Source organism: Lissotriton helveticus, chromosome 1_1 (assembly GCF_964261635.1).
Source record: "Lissotriton helveticus chromosome 1_1, aLisHel1.1, whole genome shotgun sequence".
NCBI classification, from domain to species: Eukaryota; Metazoa; Chordata; class Amphibia; order Caudata; family Salamandridae; genus Lissotriton; species Lissotriton helveticus.
Window position 1 is genome coordinate 1,828,467,552 of NC_136057.1, and position 24,030 is coordinate 1,828,491,581.

The 24,030-nt window shown below is 45.2% G+C and overlaps 1 protein-coding gene across 1 annotated transcript in view; it reads left to right on the top strand.

The window, feature by feature from the left end:
* Positions 1-24,030, top strand: part of ITPA (inosine triphosphatase) — a 79,756-nt gene that overhangs the window by 24,830 nt on the left and 30,896 nt on the right. The window contains exons 3-4 of the mRNA XM_078659204.1: positions 15,844-15,908; positions 22,267-22,340. Of these exons, the coding sequence (XP_078515330.1) occupies positions 15,844-15,908; positions 22,267-22,340 (139 nt within the window). The remainder of the gene's footprint in view (positions 1-15,843; positions 15,909-22,266; positions 22,341-24,030) is intronic.

Genomic DNA, 24,030 nt, shown 5'->3' on the forward strand with positions numbered 1-24,030 from the left:
TCTGTAAGTAGAGCACTCTTCTAGTTGAAAGAAGTAAGAGGAAATAGGCTTTCCTTCTGAATTTAGGTTGAATTCACTTGCCACAGCGGATACATACAGTCTTTCACACTCCGTTCATATTTCTAAGCTGCACTGTAATGCAAATGTGTACCAGTGGTCAGAATCACAAACCTGAAGATTTACAAAATTAGGCTTATGCTATGTTAAAATAAAATGACACTCAATACAGGATTAACAATAAATACACTTTTTTTTAGCACTCACAGCTGTGTCCGGACCCACACATATTTTCTCCTCACTTGAAGAAGCTGAATATGTCATATTGCTGCTAAGGGTGTGATGTTCCTGATGTCACAGATGATGAAACTAAATGTCCATGCTGTGAATCATAAAAGATTCATGCAGTTCCCGTGGGTCTCCTTTCTCATTCTAGATAGAAATATTCTATAGTTGAGAAATTCCTATGAGCCTATTTAGAAGGCATGCGCATTCTGTTGGTCATGTTTAATACTACGCCCTTACTGACAAGTTTATATCTCAGGCTTTCTACTGAAAGTTTCAAAATAATTGTAAAAGCCCGACCATTAGTATAGGTCTTGTCCCTACTTGCTTGCATGTTTGAGTCATCTAAAAACTCCCTGCAATTGAACTAAATGTCAATATCTAAACAAATTCAGTGACTACGTGTTTAACTAGTTCTTCCAACACAATCACTGCTGTAGCCCTGGGTGTACTCTCTAACTTACATGCCCTGTGTACCCTTGATACCATATACTAGGGACTTAAAAGTAAATCCGCTTACGCATATTAAGGGTTTGTATGTATTTTGTATTTGTATTTGTAGAGCGCATTAATCACCCGTAGGTCTCATTGCGCTAGCAGATGCTCATGGGAGGAGACAGATAGCCAAGCAGAGCTAGAAAAGCCAGGTTTTTAAGTTTCTTCGGGATTTCTGGTGATTGGGTTCTGTCCTGATGTGTAGAGGCAGAATATTCCAGGTTTCTGGGGCTATTTTAGAAAATAATCTGTCGCCTTTTCTAACTGTGCGTACTTTGGGAACAGTTAGGAAAAGCTTGCTGGTGGATCGGAGGATTGTGGTCGGGCGATAGTCCGTAAGTTTTTTTGCTAGGTATTTTGACCCCTCACCGTTGATGGTTTTAAGGACTAGACAACATCATTTAAAGTTGGTTCGTTTTTGTATGGGAAGCCAGTGCAATGTCTTAAGACTGGGCATAGAGGGGGTGCCGGGGGGTGGAGGTTGAGTACCATCCTGGCCGCGGTGTTTTGCAGGACCTGAAGTTTTGTCAAAAGGTTTTTGTTTATGGAGGCAAGCAACGCTTTGCCATAATCCAGACGGCTTATGATTAAACCCTGAACTAGGGGCATGCGGGACGGAAGGGGGATCCATTTAAAAATGTTCTTAAGGCTGCTGTCCAAAACAGGTGTGTACTACCTTGTTAACATGGTCAGTCATGAACAGCTAGTTATCAATTGTAACCCCCAAGTTCCGGGCTGTGGACTTAAGAGGGGCAGGAACCCAATGCCGGGGGCCACCATTCATCAGTCCAATGTTTGGGAGCATTTCCAAAGAGCAGTATCTCTGTTTTGCTGGTATTGCCAATTCAACATATCCTTTGTAAGGGGTTAGAACACAGGCACATAGGTCTAGGTTAGCAGGCCTCCGTGCACTTTGTGAGTCGAAAAACCAGCAGCATTAGTCTAAAACTGTGTGGTGGGGGGGGGGGGGGTCATGAAAAAGAGGCATTTCATTAAAGCTTGAAATCTAGAGAATGAGAAATTGTCCAGAACACTGTATTGTTCGATATTACATGTATCCAGGATCAATTTAGACCTAATGGATGTCTGTCCACCTACATCTCAACCAATGTCCGCCTTAACTCTGACGTAGTACAAATGAACAAGTAAGATTTTCTGTCAAGAGGTGTGAAGAACAGCTTGGATGGCAGTGTTTCTTTTATTGAATGATGGGATTCTATCAGCAAAATCAACTGAATATTTTAAATGTATTACTGACGATATTCGAGGTTTGTATGGTGAAAAGAGAAGATTATGTGATCATTGTTGATGTCATTGATGCAGCGCGGCTCCAGAAATTCTCTATAAACCATCACCTTAACCCAGGGAGCTATTCACAAATTACTCATCAGTGGGCCCATAACACTGCAAGTCATTCATACACACATTTACTCTTCAAGGATTCAGTGAAGACCAAAGGAAAGCTGCTGGATTATAGCGGAGTGTCTAAAACTAAAATTTTATATATTATTTACATCTGCAGTTTAATTTCTAATACCATGGTTTTGATTTAAAGAAAACATTTAAAACACCCCACCATTATTTGTCAATGGATCAGCTAGTAAAAGGATAACCAGACCTGCTTAATTTTCCATTTATTTAATTTTTATTTAGAGATTAAATCTCCTAGCATGACCTCTGTTTATTTCAAGGAAAAATTCAATTATGCATTGATAACCTGAAAAAAGTTCAAAATTCGAACATTCATTTATTAGCATGACATTTAGAAAAATAAGTAAAGGTCAGTATTACCAAAATGTAGAAACGCAAACATCATTAATACCAACAGGAGAGAAAGGGCATGAGTTGGCACTCCTGTACCCCAGTCAATTCATAAACAACAACAGAGGAGTGACTACGTGAAAAGCTACTTAAACAAAATGTGCTCAAAAGAATTAATATTGTGATGTCTGTTTTTTGTGTCTCTATACTGTACATATAAATGTGTGCACAAAATGTCATACACACCCCCACATGCACAAGCATGAAGTACTTTATCTCTATCTCCCCTAAAGGAACCAAAACCCCCTTTTTTTTTTTTTAGGAGGACACCTCCCAAGGGAACTGTAGGAAGGTGGATACCTAACTATGGTTACCCCAGATTTTTTGCCTTGTGTATAGCTGGTTTTCGACTTAGTTGGCCTGGGATCCTGCTAATCAGGGTCCCAGGCTATCTGCTCTCTCTTTAAATGGACTCCATGTACCGTAGGTACATAACCAATTTGGTACTGGACACCTTGTCAGCCCCTATACAGTGCACTATAGGTGTCAAGGGCATAGGTGCATCCAAGGCCTACCAGGGGCTGCAGCATATCTTTTGCCACCCCTGGCTGGTACTTAAATCGACACAACTGGCTGTTCACACAGCTGGGGCAAGGTGGTGTAATCACCCCTTGCTTAGATATAGTATACCTATGTCTAAACCTATATCTGGACACATATATACCTATAAGTCACTCCTATGGCAGGCCTTAACAATCCTGGAGGCAGAGTGCTTGGTTTTATGTGAGATGGTGCTCTAGCATGAGCTGAGCCTGTCTGCAGCTTTCGGAACCATTTCCTTATAGCTGTTCTAGTGATACTGCCATACCATATACTCTTAAGTGCATTATAATCCTCGCGGTTAATGCTAACTTTGGTTTGGCTTTATCAAAACATGTCGTGTTTGGTGTCATACATTTTGGAATACTACCCCCTCGCCAATTCTGGCGACGGAGGTAGCATTCCACCCTTCTAGAGGGTGAAGACATGTTACTTACTGCAAATGCGGTTAATCCTAACCAGAGCCCCAGCATCAAAAAAGGATGCTGCTGCCACAGACACTAGTCTGCCCTCCTGCTGCTGACCGAAACTCGACAGAGGAGGCTTGATCAAAGGATCTCCTGTCACAGGGAGGTGTTACACCACCCCAGACAGGAGATAGTGGATTGTAGCAGGGAGGGTTGAATGAAACTAGACACTGCCTGGGGCGCACAAGGTGTCCCTGGGCAGATTCCAGTCAAACCGGTTCTGGGGCCATCCTGCCCCAGTCCTGGCGCAAAACTGGACAAAGGGAAAGGGGTATAACCACCCCCTTCCTGGGTCCCACCCATAGGAGGGACCTAGCAGGTAATCCAGCCCCCAGATTTGGAATATAGGTGGGAGCAGTGCCAATGCACATCAGATTATCCTGACTGAAACTTATGAAACGAAACTCTGGACCCTTCGACATCCCACTCGACGTGGAAGACTGAAGAATCTCCCTTGTGGTCAAGGAGTGACCACCCTGTGCAAACAGGCACCATCCAGCACCTCGACGTTTGCTTTGTTGCAGTTCCCGCCGGAACTCGAGCGACAGAGATCGACAAGAGCCAGCTTTCCTGCCTTCCAACAGCCCGATCCACAGTCCATGCAGAGCTGGGACCCGTGGAGGCGACCTGAAGCGTGGGAGCGGCCATCTTGAATAAACCACGAAGCGCTGACCGTGCAGCACCCGAGGCTCCCTCGAAGCTGTGCATTGGAGTCTGAGAAGCTCCAGCCCCGAGCAGCTTGTGCACCGAAGCTCACCCCTCCACACTCGACGAGTGCTGCGTGGGGCCCTTTTGCATTTTCCTGCTCGACGCGTTGGTCCGGTCGCTGGCCCCTTGGCTAGTGGCCCCAGAACCGACGAACCTACGAATTTACACAGCTGATCTGGTTGCTCCAGATTGGCACTCGCTCCCCTGAAAAGGAGCACCCGCTCAGACCTTGCTGGTCCGAGTGTTAAGCCTTCTTCGAATCCTGCGTGGGTTGCCTTTGCCAAGGCTTGTTGACTCCGATCCGGAAGCCGACACCGCCGACAGCGAGAGCCTTCGTGGTACAGCTCGTGATCCACTCCAGGACAGCCTCGGTGCTCCAGAGTCCACGTGGCAGCGGAGACAAGGCACCCGTCATCAACCTGATTGCGCCCGAACGCCTGGTTCCTTCCTGGTTCCTTCCTGGTCACTGGCTAGTGACCCAGACTCTGTCCCCTCTGCCTTCAGGTACCCTTCAACTTCGATCCACCCTTGGATCGCACCGGACACTTCTCTTCTGGACGCCTGCAGCATCTTCATCCTCAGGCACCATCTAACTGCGTGACGAAACCCGACACAGGTTGGCACCTGTGCACCCGCGTCCTGTGGGTGAGGTAACTTACTAGCGCCGGTGTTCCCCCACTGGTACACACCTCTAGTGCCTAAGTCTAAAGTTTGGTAGTCCTAGTCCAGTCAGAAGACTCCTTTTGCAATAACATTGTAACTTTTACGCACCATTGACTTTACATTGGTGCAAGCCGTGCTTCCCGCACTGCACCCGAATCCCGCGGGCTACTCCCGCCCTAACTGCTGTTAGTGCATCGTAGTCCCAGTGATTCCCAAGGCCCTAGGCCTTACCCCAGATCGATTAGTGATTGTTGTACCACTTTTTTGATATATGGTTTGAGTGGCCACCGGCCTCATCCAAAAACGTGCAACTTGTCTTTGTTATACTGTGCTTTTATTTAAACGCTTGTGCTTCATTGCTCATAAAGAGTAGTGGGGATTATTCTAAGAATAAATACATATATTTTGATAATATATAACTTGTGTGGTGGTCTTTCATTTGATATTACAGGATTGTATATGGTAAAACAGCTGGCTTCACATGTCCTTTGGAGTTAAGCCTTTAAGGCTGCTTAGTCCATGCTACCCCTAGGATAGCTTGTCTATAAGGTTGACTTACAACCAGCACCATAAGGGATTGTTTGGACTGATACAGGGTGCCCACAGAACTGTGGACATCATATACCAGGCCAACTTCTCACATTGGTGAGCAGCGGTACGGATTTGAGCTTGCTGTTGTTTTACCTTTGCAATCTTTTTATCAAATTGAAAGATCACATTAAGTACCATAGGTACATATAAATAAAAGCTTAGCATATTTGAGTTCTACTGAACTTAGTGGTTGTAGGTAGAAGGGCTTAGCACACCCTGACTACAACTCACTAGTAAGGGACAGTAGGAAAACACTTAGTGTATGTAGGTGCATCACTTACACCACACTAGAGTCATGTCTGGCACAGGTGAACCTACAGGGTCTCTACCTGTGAAGGTTGACCTTCCACAGGCAACCTACAGCTATGACAAATTCAGCTACAAAGACTTGAGTGCCTTGTGCACTGCAAGGAAGCCGAGAAAGGGTCACAACCCTACTATTCCTATCATGATAGCCATCCTAGAAAAAGATGACTTAGAGAGAGCTACGGTAGTTCCCTCAGGATCAGGAGAAGGAGTAGATCCCCCAGAGACTGAGAACAGCTCCCCAGAAGTAGAAAATGTGGAGGCAGACCCAGAATCTAATGGTGAAGATTCAGATTTGGATCAAGGGGATAACCAGGTCCCAGTGGCAAGGCTTAGCCAGGCCAACTTGGATCTACATGGAAATGGAGAGGGCCAGCACCTCCCCAGAGTACATAACAGGATTCTACCAGGCAATAAGAGAGGGAGAAGCCCTTCCAGGGATTCTCACATTTCTAGTGCCTCAAGAGAATCACAGAGAGGAATGACTTCCCCTCAAAGAAGAGCGCATAAGGCCAGGATGAGAGCAGTTAATCTCCAAATAGAAAGAGAGGAATTAGCCCTGGCCCAAGCTAGACTTTCTCTTGCAAGAGAGCAGAGATTGAGTGGGGAGACTCCCACTGGTGGCAGCATTATCCCAAAGGATAAAGACAGGTCCTATGATCATAGAAACCTGAGTAAGATTGTGCCCCCCTACAGAGATGGGGATGATATCCACAAATGGATAACTGCTCTTGAGAGGGATTGCATGGTACAGCAGGGTTCTTCAGATCAGTGGGTAGCAATCTTGTGGCTCTCCTTTTCTGAGAAAGGGAGAGATAAGCTCCTCACTGTTAGAGCTGAGGATGCTAAAAATTACACTGTCCTGAAGAGTGCTCTTAATGATGGGTTTGGATTAACCACTGAACAATACAGGTTGTTGTTCAGAGACACCCAAAAAGCACAGACTCAGGACTGGACTGATTTTGTAGATTGTGCTACTAAGGCTCTGGAAGGTTGGCTACATGGCAGCAAAGTACATGACTATACAGGATTGTATAATTTGATTATGAGGGAGCAGATCCTAAGTAATTGTCAGAACCAGCTTTTACACCAGCACCTGGTGGACTCAGATCTGACCTCTCCACAAGAATTGGGTAAGAGGGCAGACAAATGGGTCAGAACCAGGATTAGGCCTAAGAATCAGGGTAATGACCAAAAGAAGGATACTTCTAAGGCTCAAGAGAAGGGTGGGGATAAATCTAAAGACAAGTCTCCCACAGGGCCCCAAACCTCCAAGGGTGGGGGTGGGCCCCAGAACACTTCCTCCGACCAGAAGAAACCTTATTGCCATGTCTGTAAACAGCCTGGCTACTGGAAAACTGATAGCAGTTGTCCCAGGAATAACAATAAGGAAAACATACCTCCAAGTAAAGCTCCAACACCTCCTGTTACTGTCAGCAGTAATCCCCCAGGTGGTGGGAGCACCCCCAATAATGTGGGTGGGTTTACTTTTGGAGCTCAGGTGGATTCTGGCCTAACCAGGTCCCCTAGTCCAGATACTCTTGTCTATGAGAACGGCATGGGGTTTGCCAACTTCACTGATTGCCCAAACACTTTGAGCAAGTATAGACAGGAGCCCATCATCAATGGTCAAAAAGTTGAGGCCTATAGAGACACAGGGGCTAGTATCACCATGGTGACTGAGAATCTAGTCCCCTCAAGGCAACTTTTACCTGGTGCCACATATCAGGTGACAAACATTGATGGAGTTCAGAAAAATCATCCCGCGGCAGTAGTAAATCTCAGCTGGGGAGGTGTCACTGGCCCAAAGAGAGTGGCAGTGTCATCAAACTTGCCTGTAGATTGTCTACTTGGGAATGATTTAGAAATCTCAGCCTTGGCTGAGGTGGAACAAGAAACCCATTCTAAAATGGTAAATCTCCATGGAAAGGTTAGTGGGGCTGTAATGGCTACAGCCCCAATCCAAGATGTCCTTCCTGAAAAGGATGGTAGGGCTGTGCAAGACTCAGCCCCATCTTCAGCAGAATCCCTTCCTGAAAAGGTTCGCAACGCTGTTATGATAACAGCCCATACCCAAACTGAGTCCCTCCCTGAAAAGGTTGGTGGGGCTGTGATGGCCACAGCCCAAACTCAAACTGATTCATGTGTTGTGAAGCCTGAAACTATGGATCACTCCACACAAACAGAGAGCATGGAGGAGGAGGAGAAATCTCCCTCCCACCAGACATTAGGTAAGGATCAGCCTCCTCAGGGAACTGATCTTACCCCTTGTGAAGGAACTGCCCCAGAGGTAGTCAGGCCTGGCCTGACAGAGCCCCTGATGTCAGTGGACCCTTCCAAGGTGGGACCCAGTCTGGAGCAGGTAACCTGCCCCTCTCTACCCTGCCTCAGTCAGCCCATGGCTACAGAGGTCAAGGAGGTCAGTGAGCCCCAAAGGGCCCCCTGTCAAATTAAACACCCCCATCAGCAGATTAGGGGCACCAAAGCTAGCAGCCCTAGCAAGGTGAAAAAGTTAAAAAGCCCTGAGGGATCCCCCTTACCACTAGTTAGGGACCTCACGCAGATGGAAACTGTTGGGCACAGACAAACCTGGGACCTAAGGGCCCCAAACCTGATCTGTCCCTCCAGTAAGCCAACAGAAGGGACCCAGCCTCCAGCTGTAGGCAGCCAGAGGTTGACCCTGAGAGCACAGTGCAACTCAGTCAAGGAAAGAAAGGCACACATGGTGGAAGAGGATTGGAGGAAGCTGAGCCCTAATTTAGTGGAGCCTCACTTCAGTACTCCATCTCAACACCAGCCTTTTACTTTGCCAAAACACACCAAAGGTAGTGATTCCCTATGGTGGAGACCCTCTGATACCCCTAGGGTGAGGGATTGCTTAGTGGACCATGAGACAGGGGGTAACCATGCTAGTGCAGGTACTTCCTTATATGGCCACTTAGGCAATATAGGCTTACCTGGTCAAGGATAGCCTTATCTCCTTTCGTTTGGGGGGGGGGGGGGGCTATGTAGGAAGGTGGATACCTGACTATGGTTACCCCAGATTTTTTGCCTTGTGTTTAGCTGGTTTTCGACTTAGTTGGCCTGGGATCCTGCTAATCAGGGTCCCAGGCTATCTGCTCTCTCTTTAAATGGACTCCATGTACCCTAGGTACCTAACCAATTTGGTACTGGACACCTTGTCAGCCCCTATACAGTGCACTATAGGTGCCAAGGGCATAGGTGCATCCAAGGCCTACCAGGGGCTGCAGCATATCTTTTGCCACCCCTGGCTGGTACTCAAATCGACACAACTGGCTGTTCACACAGCTGGGGCAAGGTGGTGTAATCACCCCTTGCTTAGATATAGTATACCTATGTCTAAACCTATATCTGGACACATATATACCTATAAGTCACTCCTATGGCAGGCCTTAACAATCCTGGAGGCAGAGTGCTTGGTTTTATGTGAGATGGTGCTCTAGCATGAGCTGAGCCTGTCTGCAGCTTTCGGAACCATTTCCTTATAGCTGTTCTAGTGATACTGACATACCATATACTCTTAAGTGCATTATAATCCTCGCGGTTAATGCTAACTTTGGTTTGGCTTTATCAAAACATGTCGTGTTTGGTGTCATACATTTTGGAATACTACCCCCTCGCCAATTCTGGCGACGGGGGTAGCATTCCACCCTTCTAGAGGGGGAAGACATGTTACTTACTGCAAATGCGGTTAATCCTAACCAGAGCCCCAGCATCACAAAATGGATGATGCTGCCACAGACACTAGTCTGCCCTCCTGCTGCTGACCGAAACTCGACAGAGGAGGCTTGATCAAAGGATCTCCTGTCACAGGGAGGTGTTACACCACCCCAGACAGGAGATAGTGGATTGTAGCAGGGAGGGTTGAATGAAACTAGACCCTGCCTGGGGCGCACAAGGTGTCCCTGGGCAGATTCCAGTCAAACCGGTTCTGGGGCCATCCTGCCCCAGTCCTGGCGCGAAACTGGACAAAGGGAAAGGGGTGTAACCACCCCCTTCCTGGATCCCACCCATAGGAGGGACCTAGCAGGTAATCCAGCCCCCAGATTTGGAATATAGGTGGGAGCAGTGCCAATGCACATCAGATTATCCTGACTGGAACTTATGAAACGAAACTCTGGACCCTTCGACATTCCACTCGACGTGGAAGACTGAAGAATCCCCCTTGTGGTCAAGGAGTGATCACCCTGCAGTTCCCGCCGGAACTCGAGCGACAGAGATCGACGAGAGCCAGCTTTCCTGCCTTCCAACAGCCCGATCCACAGTCCATGCAGAGCTGTGACCCTTGGAGGCGACCTGAAGCGTGGGAGCGGCCATCTTGAATAAACCACGAAGCGCTGACCGTGCAGCACCCGAGGCTCCCTCGAAGCTGTGCATTGGAGTCTGAGAAGCTCCAGCCCCGAGCAGCTTGTGCACCGAAGCTCACCCCTCCACACTCGACGAGTGCTGCGTGGGGCCCTTTTGCATTTTCCTGCTCGACGCGTTGGTCCGGTCGCTGGCCCCTTGGCTAGTGGCCCCAGAACCGACGAATTTACACAGCTGATCTGGTTGCTCCAGACTGGCACTCGCTCCCCTGAAAAGGATCACCCGCTCAGACCTTGCTGGTCCGAGTGTTAAGCCTTCTTCGAATCCTGCGTGGGTTGCCTTTGCCAAGGCTTGTTGACTCCGATCCGGAAGCCGACACCGCCGACAGCGAGAGCCTTCGTGGGACAGCTCGTGATCCACTCCAGGACATCCTCGGTGCCCCAGAGTCCACGTGGCAGTGGAGACAAGGCACGCGTCATCAACCTGATTGCGCCCGACATCGCCTGGTTCCTTCCTGGTCACTGGCTAGTGACCCAGACTCTGTCCCCTCTGCTTTCAGGTACCCTTCAACTTCGATCCACCCTTGGATCGCACCGGACACTTCTCTTCTGGACGCCTGCAGCATCTTCATCCTCAGGCACCATCGAACTGCGTGACGAAACCCGACACAGGTTGGCACCTGTGCACCCGCGTCCTGTGGGTGAGGTAACTTACTAGCGCTGGTGTTCCCACACTGGTACACACCTCTAGTGCCTAAGTCTAAAGTTTGGTAGTCCTAGTCAAGTCGGAAGACTCCTTTTGCAATAACATTGTAACTTTTACGCACCATTGACTTTACATTGGTGCAAGCCGTGCTTCCCGCACTGCACCCGAATCCCGCGGGCTACTCCCGCCCTAACTGCTGTTAGTGCATCGTAGTCCCAGCGATGCCCTAGGCCTTACCCCAGATCGATTAGTGATTGTTATACCACTTTTTTGATATATGGTTTGAGTGGCCACCGGCCTCATCCAAAAACGTGCAACTTGTCTATGTTATACTGTGCTTTTATTTAAACGCTTGTGCTTCATTGCTCATAAAGAGTAGTGGGGATTATTCTAAGAATAAATACATATATTTTGATAATATATAACTTGTGTGGTGTCCTTTCATTTGATATTACAGGATTGTATATGGTAAAACAGCTGGCTTCACATGTCCTTTGGAGTTAAGGCTGCTTAGTCCATGCTACCCCTAGGATAGCTGGTCTATAAGGTTGACTTACAACCAGCACCATAAGGGATTGTTTGGACTGATACAGGGTGCCCACAGAACTGTGGACATCATATACCAGGCCAACTTCTCACAGGAACTAATATCCCAAGTATTTCACAGGAGGGAAGAAAAAATCTTTCTTTTTTGTGAAGGACCCTCACTCACCACTAGGACCCTCACTCACCACTAGTTGGTGACATGCTTCATCATTGGGTCCCCGCTGGGGTGGCCGAATACCCCCCCAGCGTGCTACAACGCCTGATTACAGCGGAGCTGGATGTGGGGAGTGCAACAGTGCCCAAATTAGAATGTGATTATAACTATGTGTGCAGAATTTTAAAAAATGCGAGATTGTAGCCTTTACACGTAGAGCCTCACGGGAGGGTGCGCCATAGCGCGCGTACACCACCGGAGGACTTTTCTGATAGGTCCTGACGAATGCTGAGCAAATTGCATGTAAACCAGCAGAAACATGTTGAACATTTTTTATTTCTAAAGGACTCAGGTTCCCTAGCACAGAACCTTGGCAGTCCGTCCACTTTGTTTTTAATTCAAATGCAGGTTGGCCATTATTAAAGATTTTTGTAAAGGCTACAATCTCGCATTTTTTAAAATTCTGCATACATAGTTATAATCACATTCTAATTTGGGCACTGTTGCACTCACCACATTCCGCTCCGCTCAGGCGTTGTAGCATGCTGGGGGGGTATTCGGCCACCCCAGCGGGGACCCAATGATGAAGCATGTCACCAACTAGTGGTGAGTGAGGGTCCTTCACAAAAAAGAAAGATTTTTTCTTCCCTCCTGTGAAATACTTGGGATATTAGTTCCCTTGGGAGGTGTCCTCCTAAAACAAAAAGGGGGGTTTTGGTTCCTTTAGGGGAGATAGAGATAAAGTACTTCATGCTTGTGCATGTGGGTGTGTGTATGACATTTTGTGCACACATTTATATGTACAGTATAGAGACACAAAAAACAGACATCACAATATTAATTCTTTTGAGCACATTTTGTTTAAGTAGCTTTTCACGTAGTCACTCCTCTGTTGTTGTTTATGAAACGCAGACATCAGCATAAGACAGAATAGTTCCCAAAGAACACCTCTCTATCTCTCTCGATGTTCCCCTCTCATAGGACTCCGCGCCCATTCAAAAGTAAAATGTCAGTCACTGAGCCATAGGAAAATTGCGCAGTCTGACAGCATCTCTGGGTGCCAAGATTAGATTGAAAAGCAAGCTAATTTCATCGTCCCAAATGTCCTCTTTTATACCCTTTTTCACTAACTTATCCATCTAAAAATTGAAACTCTGGGGTCCTAGACTGTCTGTGATTGGTCATTTAAGGGGTAGATGAGCATCACCTCATCGCCTTACTGTTCAATTTCCTCAGAGTCATCGTTATAATTGAAAAAAATAGTAAGCCCATTGTTCATGTCATGCTTTTTCCGTTGTGTCCTTTTATTCGATGCCCTATTCCCACGTTCAAGATGCTGATCCGAAAAAGTTGACATCTGTTCCAAGTGGCAGACCACACTGTCCTTGACCCATTCTGCACAGGCAGCTCGCTCTCCTTCTTAATGCATGCACGCTTAGATCGCCACCTCAAAGTCACAGTCAGCTTCCATTTTCTTAGGCCACGTAGGCCTCAATTTAGGAACTATTATAGAAACAAACACAAATAAACGTAAATTCGAGAAATAAAGCCCTTCTGTTTACCTCCCCCATCTAATAGTATCCCAGTTAGTATTTACCTAGCTTTAAGCAACACATATGCGAGATTTTACTTACCAATCTTCATGAATTATACCACAAATAAACAGACAGAAAGCACATTCATGCAATTATCGATTAGATTATGAAATGTTTACTTTTTATGACAAGATGCATAATAATTAGTAAATAACATATGGCAATTTCATGCAATTTAGTATCCCACGTGTATTTGTGTAGGTGCATTCTATTCTATGTGGGTACATTTCAAAACCACACGATTAATACATGTTACTGTTATAGAGAATTGACTTAACAAGGGGTATACAAAAATTTTTTTCCACCTTGCTCCATCATCATCATCATCCTCCCACTCCAGGTAATGGTAAAGAGTTGTAGATGGGTGACTGTAAATTAAACAGGTGTTTTTCATAAAGAGGTTCTGGGTGACTTTAATAAATAACCAGAGTGAAGCTTGCATTATCTGTAACATCCCCTCAGAAGCCCAAGGTAAAAATATCTTGTAATGTTCCGGTACTTTGCAATTTTATGGTATGTACTGCCCCTAAATCCTCTTCCCCCTGCTCTTATCAACAGTGCAAGGATAGGGTACTCACGCCAGAGCTATACACAACATTGTTTCACTTGCTTCGGCGTCCCTTGCCCCATGCTATATGTACATTTAAAAGTACCTTATTTGGCGTATTACCACATAACCATCTTTCATCTTCTCCACCTAGTTGGAAAAAAAAAGCTGCCACCTTCCCAGAGCACCCTCAGCATTAACGTCCTGCCAAATATTTAAAAAAATAAAATCCCCAGTGTCCTGCCATTCACCCCGACTGCCCTCTTTTCATTGCCTCGCCTCCCATCCAAATAATACCAAGTATTGGTAAATTCAATAGGTTTCGCCTATGTAATTAATAATACAATGTATTGTTGTTGTAAGTGTTAGCTTGGTGAACAGTTGTGTAATTTAAGTTACTGAAACTCCATAAAAGTGTTATGACTAGTTTGAGAAAGGTAATATATTGTGCATTTACTAGTGGTACTACAAAGTGGGTAAATTAGGTAAAGGGCGAAAGACAAAGAAAAAGAAATATGCATTCGACAAGCATGCTTGAAATGTGTGCAGCGATGTGGATATTGGGTGAAGGACAGAAGACAAACCAAACAAGCATAGCAAGCAATGCGAGAGATGAGAGGTCCAGGGAGCCAACAGAAGGCAGAAGTAAGAGGGGCAGTAAATAGGAACATCAGGGGACACTGTAAGGGGGAACGGTTAGGATGAGAACAAGCAGCACGAGAGAGCGGGGTGGGGTAAACAAACAACAGTCAGTGGGAGTAGGGCAGGAGTGAGAAGACTAAACAGTGCCATAGAGTGCATGGCACTGTACGGCACCAGTGACCAGCTTAAACAGTAAGAAGTAAGGAAACGAGAGTAGCGTGGAAGCCAACTAATGGTATATATTCGTAAGTAATGGCAGGATCTAGGCAGGTTTTTACTTTTTTTTGTTTTTTGTGAAAAATAGCTTTTGCTGACGGAGCATTCGCAGACCTGATTTTTTTGCTGAAGAAGAGCAAAGAAAACACCTGTACAAATGCCAGATTGTGAGGGAAGAGGCATCACCCCAATGCCTTGGTCTTCAAGGGGAAAAGGTGTCCATTAAAGCGCATAGTGGCTGAGGTTGAGGACAAATCACTGAAATCTCATGTGAGATGGATACAGACTATAATAAAGAGCATAATCACGGAAGTATCACTTGTGAGCCATATACAGACAGTAACAGAGAGCATTATCGCTGACATCACTTCTGTGAGGGATACAGCATGATTTGGAGAACATATCACTGAGACATCACTTGTGAGAGGGACACAAACTGTAACCGAGAAACATTTGATTGCAATATCACAAGTTCAATGGACACCGGCTTTAATGGATGTTTTTGGCTTTTTCCCGGAAGGCAGCAGGTGTTCCCTAGAAGAGGGCATGTTGATTCTAGAGCAAGGCACGATTACGTGGCATGTTTAAGAACCACGTGCTGATAGTGAAGAATAAATACTCTTGCCCAGGGTACGGTGTTAGGCGGTGATCAGTTGGATTTATAAATGTAACTTCCCTTAAAATGGCAAAAATGCAGTCCTCTGGAGATGAATGAGCCTTCATCTTGTGCCTGATTTCACAATCAACGTTCTGAGGGTTTCCCGTAGGACGGAGAGTGTTAGCAAGCAGTCCTCATAAACATAAGCCTTTAGTGGGGGCCTAGGGTCGCTCCTAAGGCAGCGGGACAAAAAATGAACTCCTTGTATTATATTTGGCAGCACCTCCAATGCTTTTTATATAGATCCTTTAACGCTGCAGCAGCTTTCCTATATCCAGTGGTAGGTGTGGCCCTGGCATTCTGATACAGGTCTAGGCCCATGCATATTCTTTAGTTGACAGTGGATCTGGTTGTCGTCCTCATCATATATAAAATAATAAGTTGTGTTTCTCTATGTAAAATGATTGTACATATCTTAGAAAATCTACCACGTGAATCCTTCCCTGTAAAACACTCTGCCTTGTGCATACAGTGCAGGTTTGTTGCTGACATGCCTTCTGTAAGATGTTACATTTAAAAAAAGAGAAGCTCAATTGATAATTTTATGGTCAACGAATAACATGTTGTATCTCCCTCTTCAGTGCCTGAATACCAGGGTGAACCAGATGAGATTTCCATCCAGAAATGTCAAGAGGCGGCCAGGCTGGTAAGACCTACTCTCCGAGTTGTAGTGAGGCGCTGATCTACTTTTGTAGGAGAATAGTGAAGGGGTGCCTTACAAGGAGTGCAAGTATGGTATACACTATGGTTCCTAAAATGCATTGGCCTACCTGTGTAAACAATGAGTAAGGCGGTACTCCTTTTTAAAGTACAGATGGGGTTAAATGAGGTGCACCCTCACTGATGATTTCTGAAATCTGTCAACAGAGGGTAGCATATGTATTCCCTGGTTCACTCTTAAGAGTCTCTCCTGCAGTCATCTGTAGAAAAGGTGCAGTTGCCTGTTCCACGACCATGTGACACCAGGACCCTGGCTGCTGTTCTGACGGGTAACGGACAGCAGAGGCAGCCTTGAGAATGTTAGATGGTGGGAACGAGGATCAGGACGAAGAGCTGTTGAGTGGAAGAGAAGACCAGGGAGGAGATGAAAGAGCAGGAGAAAGGAAAGAGAGAGAGGGATGAGAAAAAACTGGAGAGGAAAAAAGTAATAGAGTGAAAGGCAGATAATTAAGGGAAGATTGCTGAAGAGACTGAATGATATGGGTGACTTAAAAGACAAGCTGCATTGGGAAATAAAGATGAAATATCGGAGAGCAGCAGAGGGCGGGAAAGCAGGATATGAAGTCCTATTTTCTGGAGAAAAAAACCTGGGATGGAAAAATCTTGGGAAAGAAATAGAAAGTCAAAAAATGGTGGAGAAAAAAATATGGGGGAATTAAGTTAAGTCAAAGAACATAATGTTAAACTTAATGGTTTTGGGAAAGTAGAGTGTGGGAAATAGTTAAAGTGAAAAGGGAGAAGGAACACTGAAATTATTTAAAAACCACAAGGGATAATCCAGAAATTACCTTGTACATTCCACCCCCAAAAACTTAGGAGTAATAAGAGAAAATAATAAATGAGACTGAATGAATCCTGTGTGATTTCTTAGAGTGAGTATTTAACCAAAAATAATCTGAACCGAGGAGGTGAGGAAGTAATAATAATGTTATAGAAAAGAGAGTACATGAATACATGTAACTTGACAGTGGCTGCCACCGCAGCCGACAGATAACAACTGGCTAGTCATGAAGTCTTAATTCGCCTTCAAACTCCATAGCAGGTTTCATGCTCACTTAATAGATGAGTGAGCACCTGACACTGGTATATAGCAAGCAGAACCTTTGCTTGTGGGCAGTGTGTGGAGCTTGTGTTGGTGGGCTGCCTAGGAAGCAGGCACTGGTGTGTCATGTAGAGCCTTGAATAGTTAGCAGTACTTGGAGCGACGGGCAGTGCGTAGCACGTGCACCCGAGGACAGTAGGTGTAGCTGGCACTAGTTGACAGTGTGCGAAGCAGGCAGCGATGGCTAGTGTGAGAAACTGGGCTGAGAGAGAAGCAGGTCACTGGTGGGCAGGAGAATGAACTGGTAGTGTTTAGCAGCATGAAGAGTTCACAATAGCTGGTAAAGTAAGTAGAGCAGAAGTTGGAGCGTGTGACAACAATATGAGGCAGGTTAAGGTTGGCAGTGTAAGTGACCTGCACTGCTGTGGTGTGGGAGAAAAAAAAGGGGGTGGTGATGGATGGAGCATCTGAATCAATCAAACACTCACACCCAGTCAAAAGATCTGGGTTTAATCCATCACCGTTCTTTAGCCCACTCTGCCATCCCAGTTCAGACATGGCTATATGCCATCACCACCCCCTTTTGTACCGTTTGGCTAAAGAACGGTGATGGATCAAACCCAGATCTTTTGACTGGGTGTGAGTGTTTGATTGGTTCAGATGCTCCGTCCATCACCACCCCCTTTTGTACCGCTTGGCTAAAGAACGGTGATAGATCAAACCCAGATCTTTTGACTGGGTGTGAGTGTTTGATTGGTTCAGATGCTCCGTCCATCACCACCCCCTTTTGTACCGCTTGGCTAAAGAACGGTGATGGATCAAACCCAGATCTTTTGACTGGGTGTGAGTGTTTGATTGGTTCAGATGCTCCGTCCATCACCACCCCCTTTTGTACCGCTTGGCTAAAGAACGGTGATGGATCAAACCCAGATCTTTTGACTGGGTGTGAGTGTTTGATTGGTTCAGATGCTCCGTCCATCACCACCCCCTTTTGTACCGTTTTTGGCCACCACACGTGTGGCAGGGTATGCTCAGACGTGAGTCCCTTGCTCACTTTGCCACTGGATTCAAGCAAGCCGGGCTGAAGACGGCTGGAATGCCAGAAACCGGTCCTCGGAAGCTTGTTTCTGGTCCAGGGAAGGCATGGCTTGGCAGTTCGCGCTGGACTGTTCCCATGAGGCACAGGGTCAGACTGATTTGCATATAGCCATGTCTGAACTGGGTGGCAGAGTGGGCTAAAGGACGGTGATGGATCAAACCCAGATCTTTTGACTGGGTGCGAGTGTTTGATTGGTTCAGATGCTCCGTCCATCACCACCCCCTTTTGTACCGTGGTGTGGGAGAAGCAGAACGTGGTGGGCAGAATAAGGAAGAAGCATTACTGGGCAAAGTGAGAAATGGATGCTGTTGCTCAAATAAGGGGCTCCTGACACTGGCAGGGAGTGCAAACAGTAGTCACAATCATGCAAGGAGGTTCAGGCAGTGATGTCCAGTTATACCTATGCTGGGAATTGTGGAGACCTGGCAGTGTTGGGCTGTAAGGAACTTCTTATTGGTAGGGTGTGGGAAGAGCAGGCACCGACACGAAGTAAAAGGGTAGACACTGGTGAGCAGCATAAAGAGTCACATTGGCTGGTGTGACGACCTTAAAAAACTGCACTTTGAAGCTGATTTCCAGGAGCACCAAATTCACTCCTAATATTCACTCAAAAGATGTCTTAAACAACACAAGATGATTTGCAGAGCTGAAATCGTAGCATTCTTTAAGAAAGATGCAGTAGTCATGGGTAGTTTTCAGTAGTCATGAACCTAAGTATTAGCAAGCGCGGCCATCTTGCCCCCATTCAACATTAATTGGCCTCCCCTTGTACTTCCCTCATTGTGTTCAACCTATAATCCATGTTTTATGACGGCCCACCAGAAGACTGATAGATTCTCTTTGCCATAAGGTACACCTAAAAATGTACTCCAAGGCCTGGTCAAAGCAGCAGAAACTGACGGTTGAGGCAGCTGAAATACTAGTGAGTGAATCGGGCAATATTGCCTGTGCTCGGTGGAGAGGAGTCTTTGGACCCTATTTCTGTGACATTTGCTCAGTGAACCATAAGAGGAACCATTAATTCACATCTGCTTCTTAGATATGTTCTAGTGGTTGCTTTTATGTGTGGTATTCGTGGAGTTGGTGTCCTCTGCTTGTACATATTGCATGAAGCACGAGATGGTGGTTCTCTGCACATAGCTCAGACCATTTAGAAATTCCAGTCTTTCGATCAACACCCCTGAGATTGCACCTAAGAAACCTCATAGCAGTTTCAGTTCTGAGTGGTTAATAGGTGTACAGTACATTAAGCCAGGAGCACTGTCTGCACAGAAGAGACTGACCTAGACTAGTTTGACTTCCTCCACAATTCTGCTTCCAGATTTGCCTGGAGATAGCATATACCCACTCACAGTTTTTGAATTAAGAATGGGTTAATGCACATCCTGTTGATATCTGCCACCTCCCTCCAAACCCGATGCTCATCCAGGGACAATCTCAAATTCAGAGAGACCCCACTTTGTGGATTTCTAGGGAGCCAGAATAGACTCCCAATCTCTTGAGCACTTGATGGCTGCTCTAGATCTCCACGGTGAAAGCCAAAGAAGACATTCTGTAAAGATGCTTTCCTCTTTCGCTGACTGATGTTATGCCTTTTTTTCCCCGCGGTACCCCTGTTTGATGCAAATGCACTCCTGGTAAGAGAAAAAGTTAGTATTTGTCTTGATTTCAGGAAAAGCTATCTTGCTTTAGCAGAGGTGGACATATGACCAGTAACCCAAGTCTGAAATGTGCTGTTTTTCGATTAATCTAGGAACAAGTCTAGAACTCTGCATGGTGCCCCGCCCCTGTGACCTTCTTACAAGTAGAGGAAGCAGTATATCCTTGTGTGTTTATAGTAGTTGAGAACAGGCCAGGAGGATAAATGGAAAGATTTGACTGATTGAAGTCCGCATGGAGATAATCTTGTTAAAGTGATCCACCCAGGAACCCCAATGATCTTGTAGTTCAGACTGCTGCACTAAACCAATGACCCCATCAGTGCAAGAGCATTCACGCTCTCCCTGGCACCCTGATTACCAGCAGTATCATGTTCAAAATATCTTCCACAGCCAATAAATGGATATGCAAGAATGGACCTTCTTGCCATGAGAATAAAGTATATTAAAATAATCAAATTAATTTCTATACGTTTTTTCAACCCTGGCGAGCAGAGGATCTTGATGGTCATCCTCCGAAACAAATTCTCGGCTTAATGGCTTGAAGTATTTTACCATACTTAGATATCAGTTTTTTAGAATGTCTTGCCCACATTAATGTTGTCTGGCACACCACTAAAAACCTTTTTTTCTTCAATATACATGAGTAGACGCCTGTGTTTTGAGATTTAAGTCTAGTGGCAAACATACCTTGTAAACGCAGCAGCTCGAGATGTCAAAGACTGTTAAGCAATAATGAGAATGAGTATGGGGCAGATGTTTAGTACATGGTTAGGCATGGGTTCAGTTAAGTATTATCAGGTGTCCCTTGAAAGGAGGGGAGTAAAGAAGTTATGTGTACGATAATGGAGGCAGGATCTGTTCAAAAATAAGTGGCGGATTATCTCAAGAAAAAAACTGCGGCATGGCACTAATTTGAGAGATATTGGTTTGTGATGGGTAATGTTGTAGGAAGATGACCATGGCTGTCTTTAAACACTTGAGAGACAGCAAGTATTGATTGACTGGAGGGTGTCATTACGTTGAGCACTACAAAGTTGGATGGATTTGTGGGAGGGGAAGGCAGTTTTAGTGGACATTTAGGACGGTGCTCAGTGTTCATTGGTTATCAGTGATTTCTGATGTTAGAAAGGGTCCAATCAAGTTATCTGCGAATATGGACTGAGTGAGGCAAGTGAAGATTGGAGGGAGGTAAGGCATTTCAGTGGTGCTAGTCTAAAGTCCAGAAAACGGATCAATGTCTAGAAGTACATATATACTTGCTGGTCTAGAGCAATGATGAAGGGGCAAGTGATACGTTGGAGCTTGCAAGGTGTTTTGGGTTTAGGCTTTTCATTCATATTGCAGGTGAAGGTGCCTGGGGGAATTAAAAAGAAAACATTTTTTTTTTTTTACCACGGTTGAAGGAATTGGCAAGATGGTGATGAATGTGCAATTCTGACTGACCAGGTTCATGTAGGGGGGATAAGTCAGGCAATATTTGTATCTCTTTATAGAAACTGAGAAAGAAGAGATGAGAAGGCAGAGGAAGCTTGGCCCCAGTGGAGTGGTCAGGGAATCATATGGGTTAATGATGGAGGGCATTGGAGAGGATGATGCAGTGGAGTGGCCTGCAGTTGGAGTGGGTAGGCGGGCACAAAGTGATTGTTTTTGAAGATATGACCATAAATAAGCTTAAGAAGTAGAAGGTTGTGTGAGTATTTGGTGAAATCAATGCTAATGTTGGGCATGGAACATACAGCCTTTTTGAGTTCTTCAAATTATGACTGTTGGGCTGGGGAGTGATTCCTCGAAAGAGGGCAGTATTAAGTGATAGACATCTGTATGCCCTGGACATGCCGATCTTGCGTAACTGAGAAAGTGCTGAAGACGTGCTACTCTTGAAGTGATACCAGCTCTCTGCAGGTGTTGCCAGCAGACGCAAGATGCTCTTGTGGCCGAGTCATTGTTCTGTATCAGTGAAGTGCAGAAGATGGGAGTGAATGTCAAAGTGATCAGTGATGAATACGGTTTTGTGGTTTACTTTCTGCATTCTACAGGCAGGAGGCGATAACTTGGAGTGGATTTGGTCCTTCAGCAACACCAGGGTTTGAGGTATAATGATCTGGGGTGTATTTAGGACGTTGGGAGCAGGAGGACTGGAAGGATTACTGGATTCTGTGGATACTTGTGGTATATGATCAAACAAATGAGTTACTGGAGTGGCCTAGGCTCTCGGCAATACATATCTCTGTAATGTTTGACTATTGTATTAATTAGTCATCAGACGACAGAGCTTGGCACTAAACCGTTCTACAAGCAATCAAAAGAGGAATGAGCCTGCACCTGCTGAGACTGTCCTGTGGGATCTGTCCTGTACATTGACACCTTCTGTTAGTTTTATGATTTCTCACAGTCATTTTTGTTTTAATTTAGAAGTCTCAGGGACTACGTAAGTGAACACTAAACTATGCTATCTCCTTGTTTTTTCTCCCTCTGGTTTCAGATTGAAGGACCAGTAATTGTGGAGGACACCTGTCTCTGTTTTAACGCCCTAGGGGGACTTCCTGGACCCTACATGTAAGTACACACCCCTACCACAGTCAAAACTGAGAGAGCATCAGTCTTTTCTGTCTTGCTTTCTGGGTCTAGGTGAAACGTTAGGCATCCGTATTACTGTCTGGAACCAGGTGCAGGATGTCGGGAACCAGGACCTTCACAGGGGACGGGCAGCGGTGGCTCGTTTCTCCAGACCTGGCGCTTTTCATGGCCATATGCTCATGCAAGAAAAAAAAACATATTACCTACTGGTACTGGTACCTACCTAGTAGGTAGTTATAGTTAGGATCGTTTTCCATAGGAAATCCGCAACATTCTATTGGGAATAACTTTGGCGCCGAATGAGGGATCTGCCTGTAATTTTCCTTAACTTTGCCTCGCTGCGCTCCGCTCCTTCCCTGAAAGTTTCGGGGGGATCCATCAAGCGGGGGCCGAGATAAAAGGGGGGTCCCAAAACGTGTTTTCCCCATGTTAATTTCCATAGGGCTCACTTTTAGCCCGAACGGCTGGATGGATTTCCACCAAACTTGGCAAAATTGTAGGGACTGGTACCCCGATGTGCCTTTGCTATGTCTCAAGATATATGCTCCAGTGGTTTTTACGAAAATTAGCTTTGAAAAAATATATATTGGGCTACATTGGGCTATATATATGTTAGAGCCCAAATGTAGCCCAATGTAGCCCAAAGATGGCCACCAGAGACAAAAAAAAACAAATGTAGCCCAAATATCAGCCAGATGTAGCCCAACTATAGCCCAATGACAGAATGTCCCAGAGTGTTCTAAAGAACAACTAGAGCGCTAACAGTCTTACTTATGACAAAAGTATGGCACACCTGAAGTCATCTTGATTGGAATAAAGTGTTAACACTTAAAACATTTAATTTGCAAAGGAACAAAATGAGGGGGTTCATTTTGCCGTAGAAATTATGATTAGTGCTGAAGAAAGAAAAATTAGGGCACATTTTGAGTGACTTCTCAAATCCTCTTATATTTCATTAAAAAAATTCTGATATGCAGTCTACCAAGATGGCCACCAGAGACAAAAGAGCCCAAATGTAGCCCAAATATCAGCCAGATGTAGCCCAACTATAGCCCAATGACAGAATGTCCCAGTGTTCTAAAGAACAACTAGAACGCTAACAGTCTTACTTATGACAAAAGTATGGCACACCTGAAGTCATCTTGATTGGAATAAAGTGGTAACACTTAATACATTTAATTTGAAAAGGAACAAAATGAGGGGTTTCATTTTGCCATAGAAATTATATATATATATATATATATATATATATATATATATATATTCACTGAAAAAACCATAGGTTTCACACCAGTTATAGTTAGGAATTAGCATTTAAAAAACCTATTAAATTCACTGAAAAACCCATAGGTTTCACACCAGTTATAGTTAGGTGGAAATTTTACTCGCATAAAACCATTGAAATTCCCACGTTATAGTTAGTTGGACTCACTATAACTTGCGCGTGCAATGCACTGCTGATGACGTCACATATTACATCACTCATGACATGGTCAGTGACATCACTCATGACATCACTGATGACATCTCAAATGACATCACTGATGACATCATCCAGTGAATGTGTATCTTTCTGAAAAATAAATATTTTTTATATATGTATATCTAAAGGTTGATGGAAGAATAAATGGGTAAATAAATGTCTAAATGGATGTTTTTTCTGTGTAAA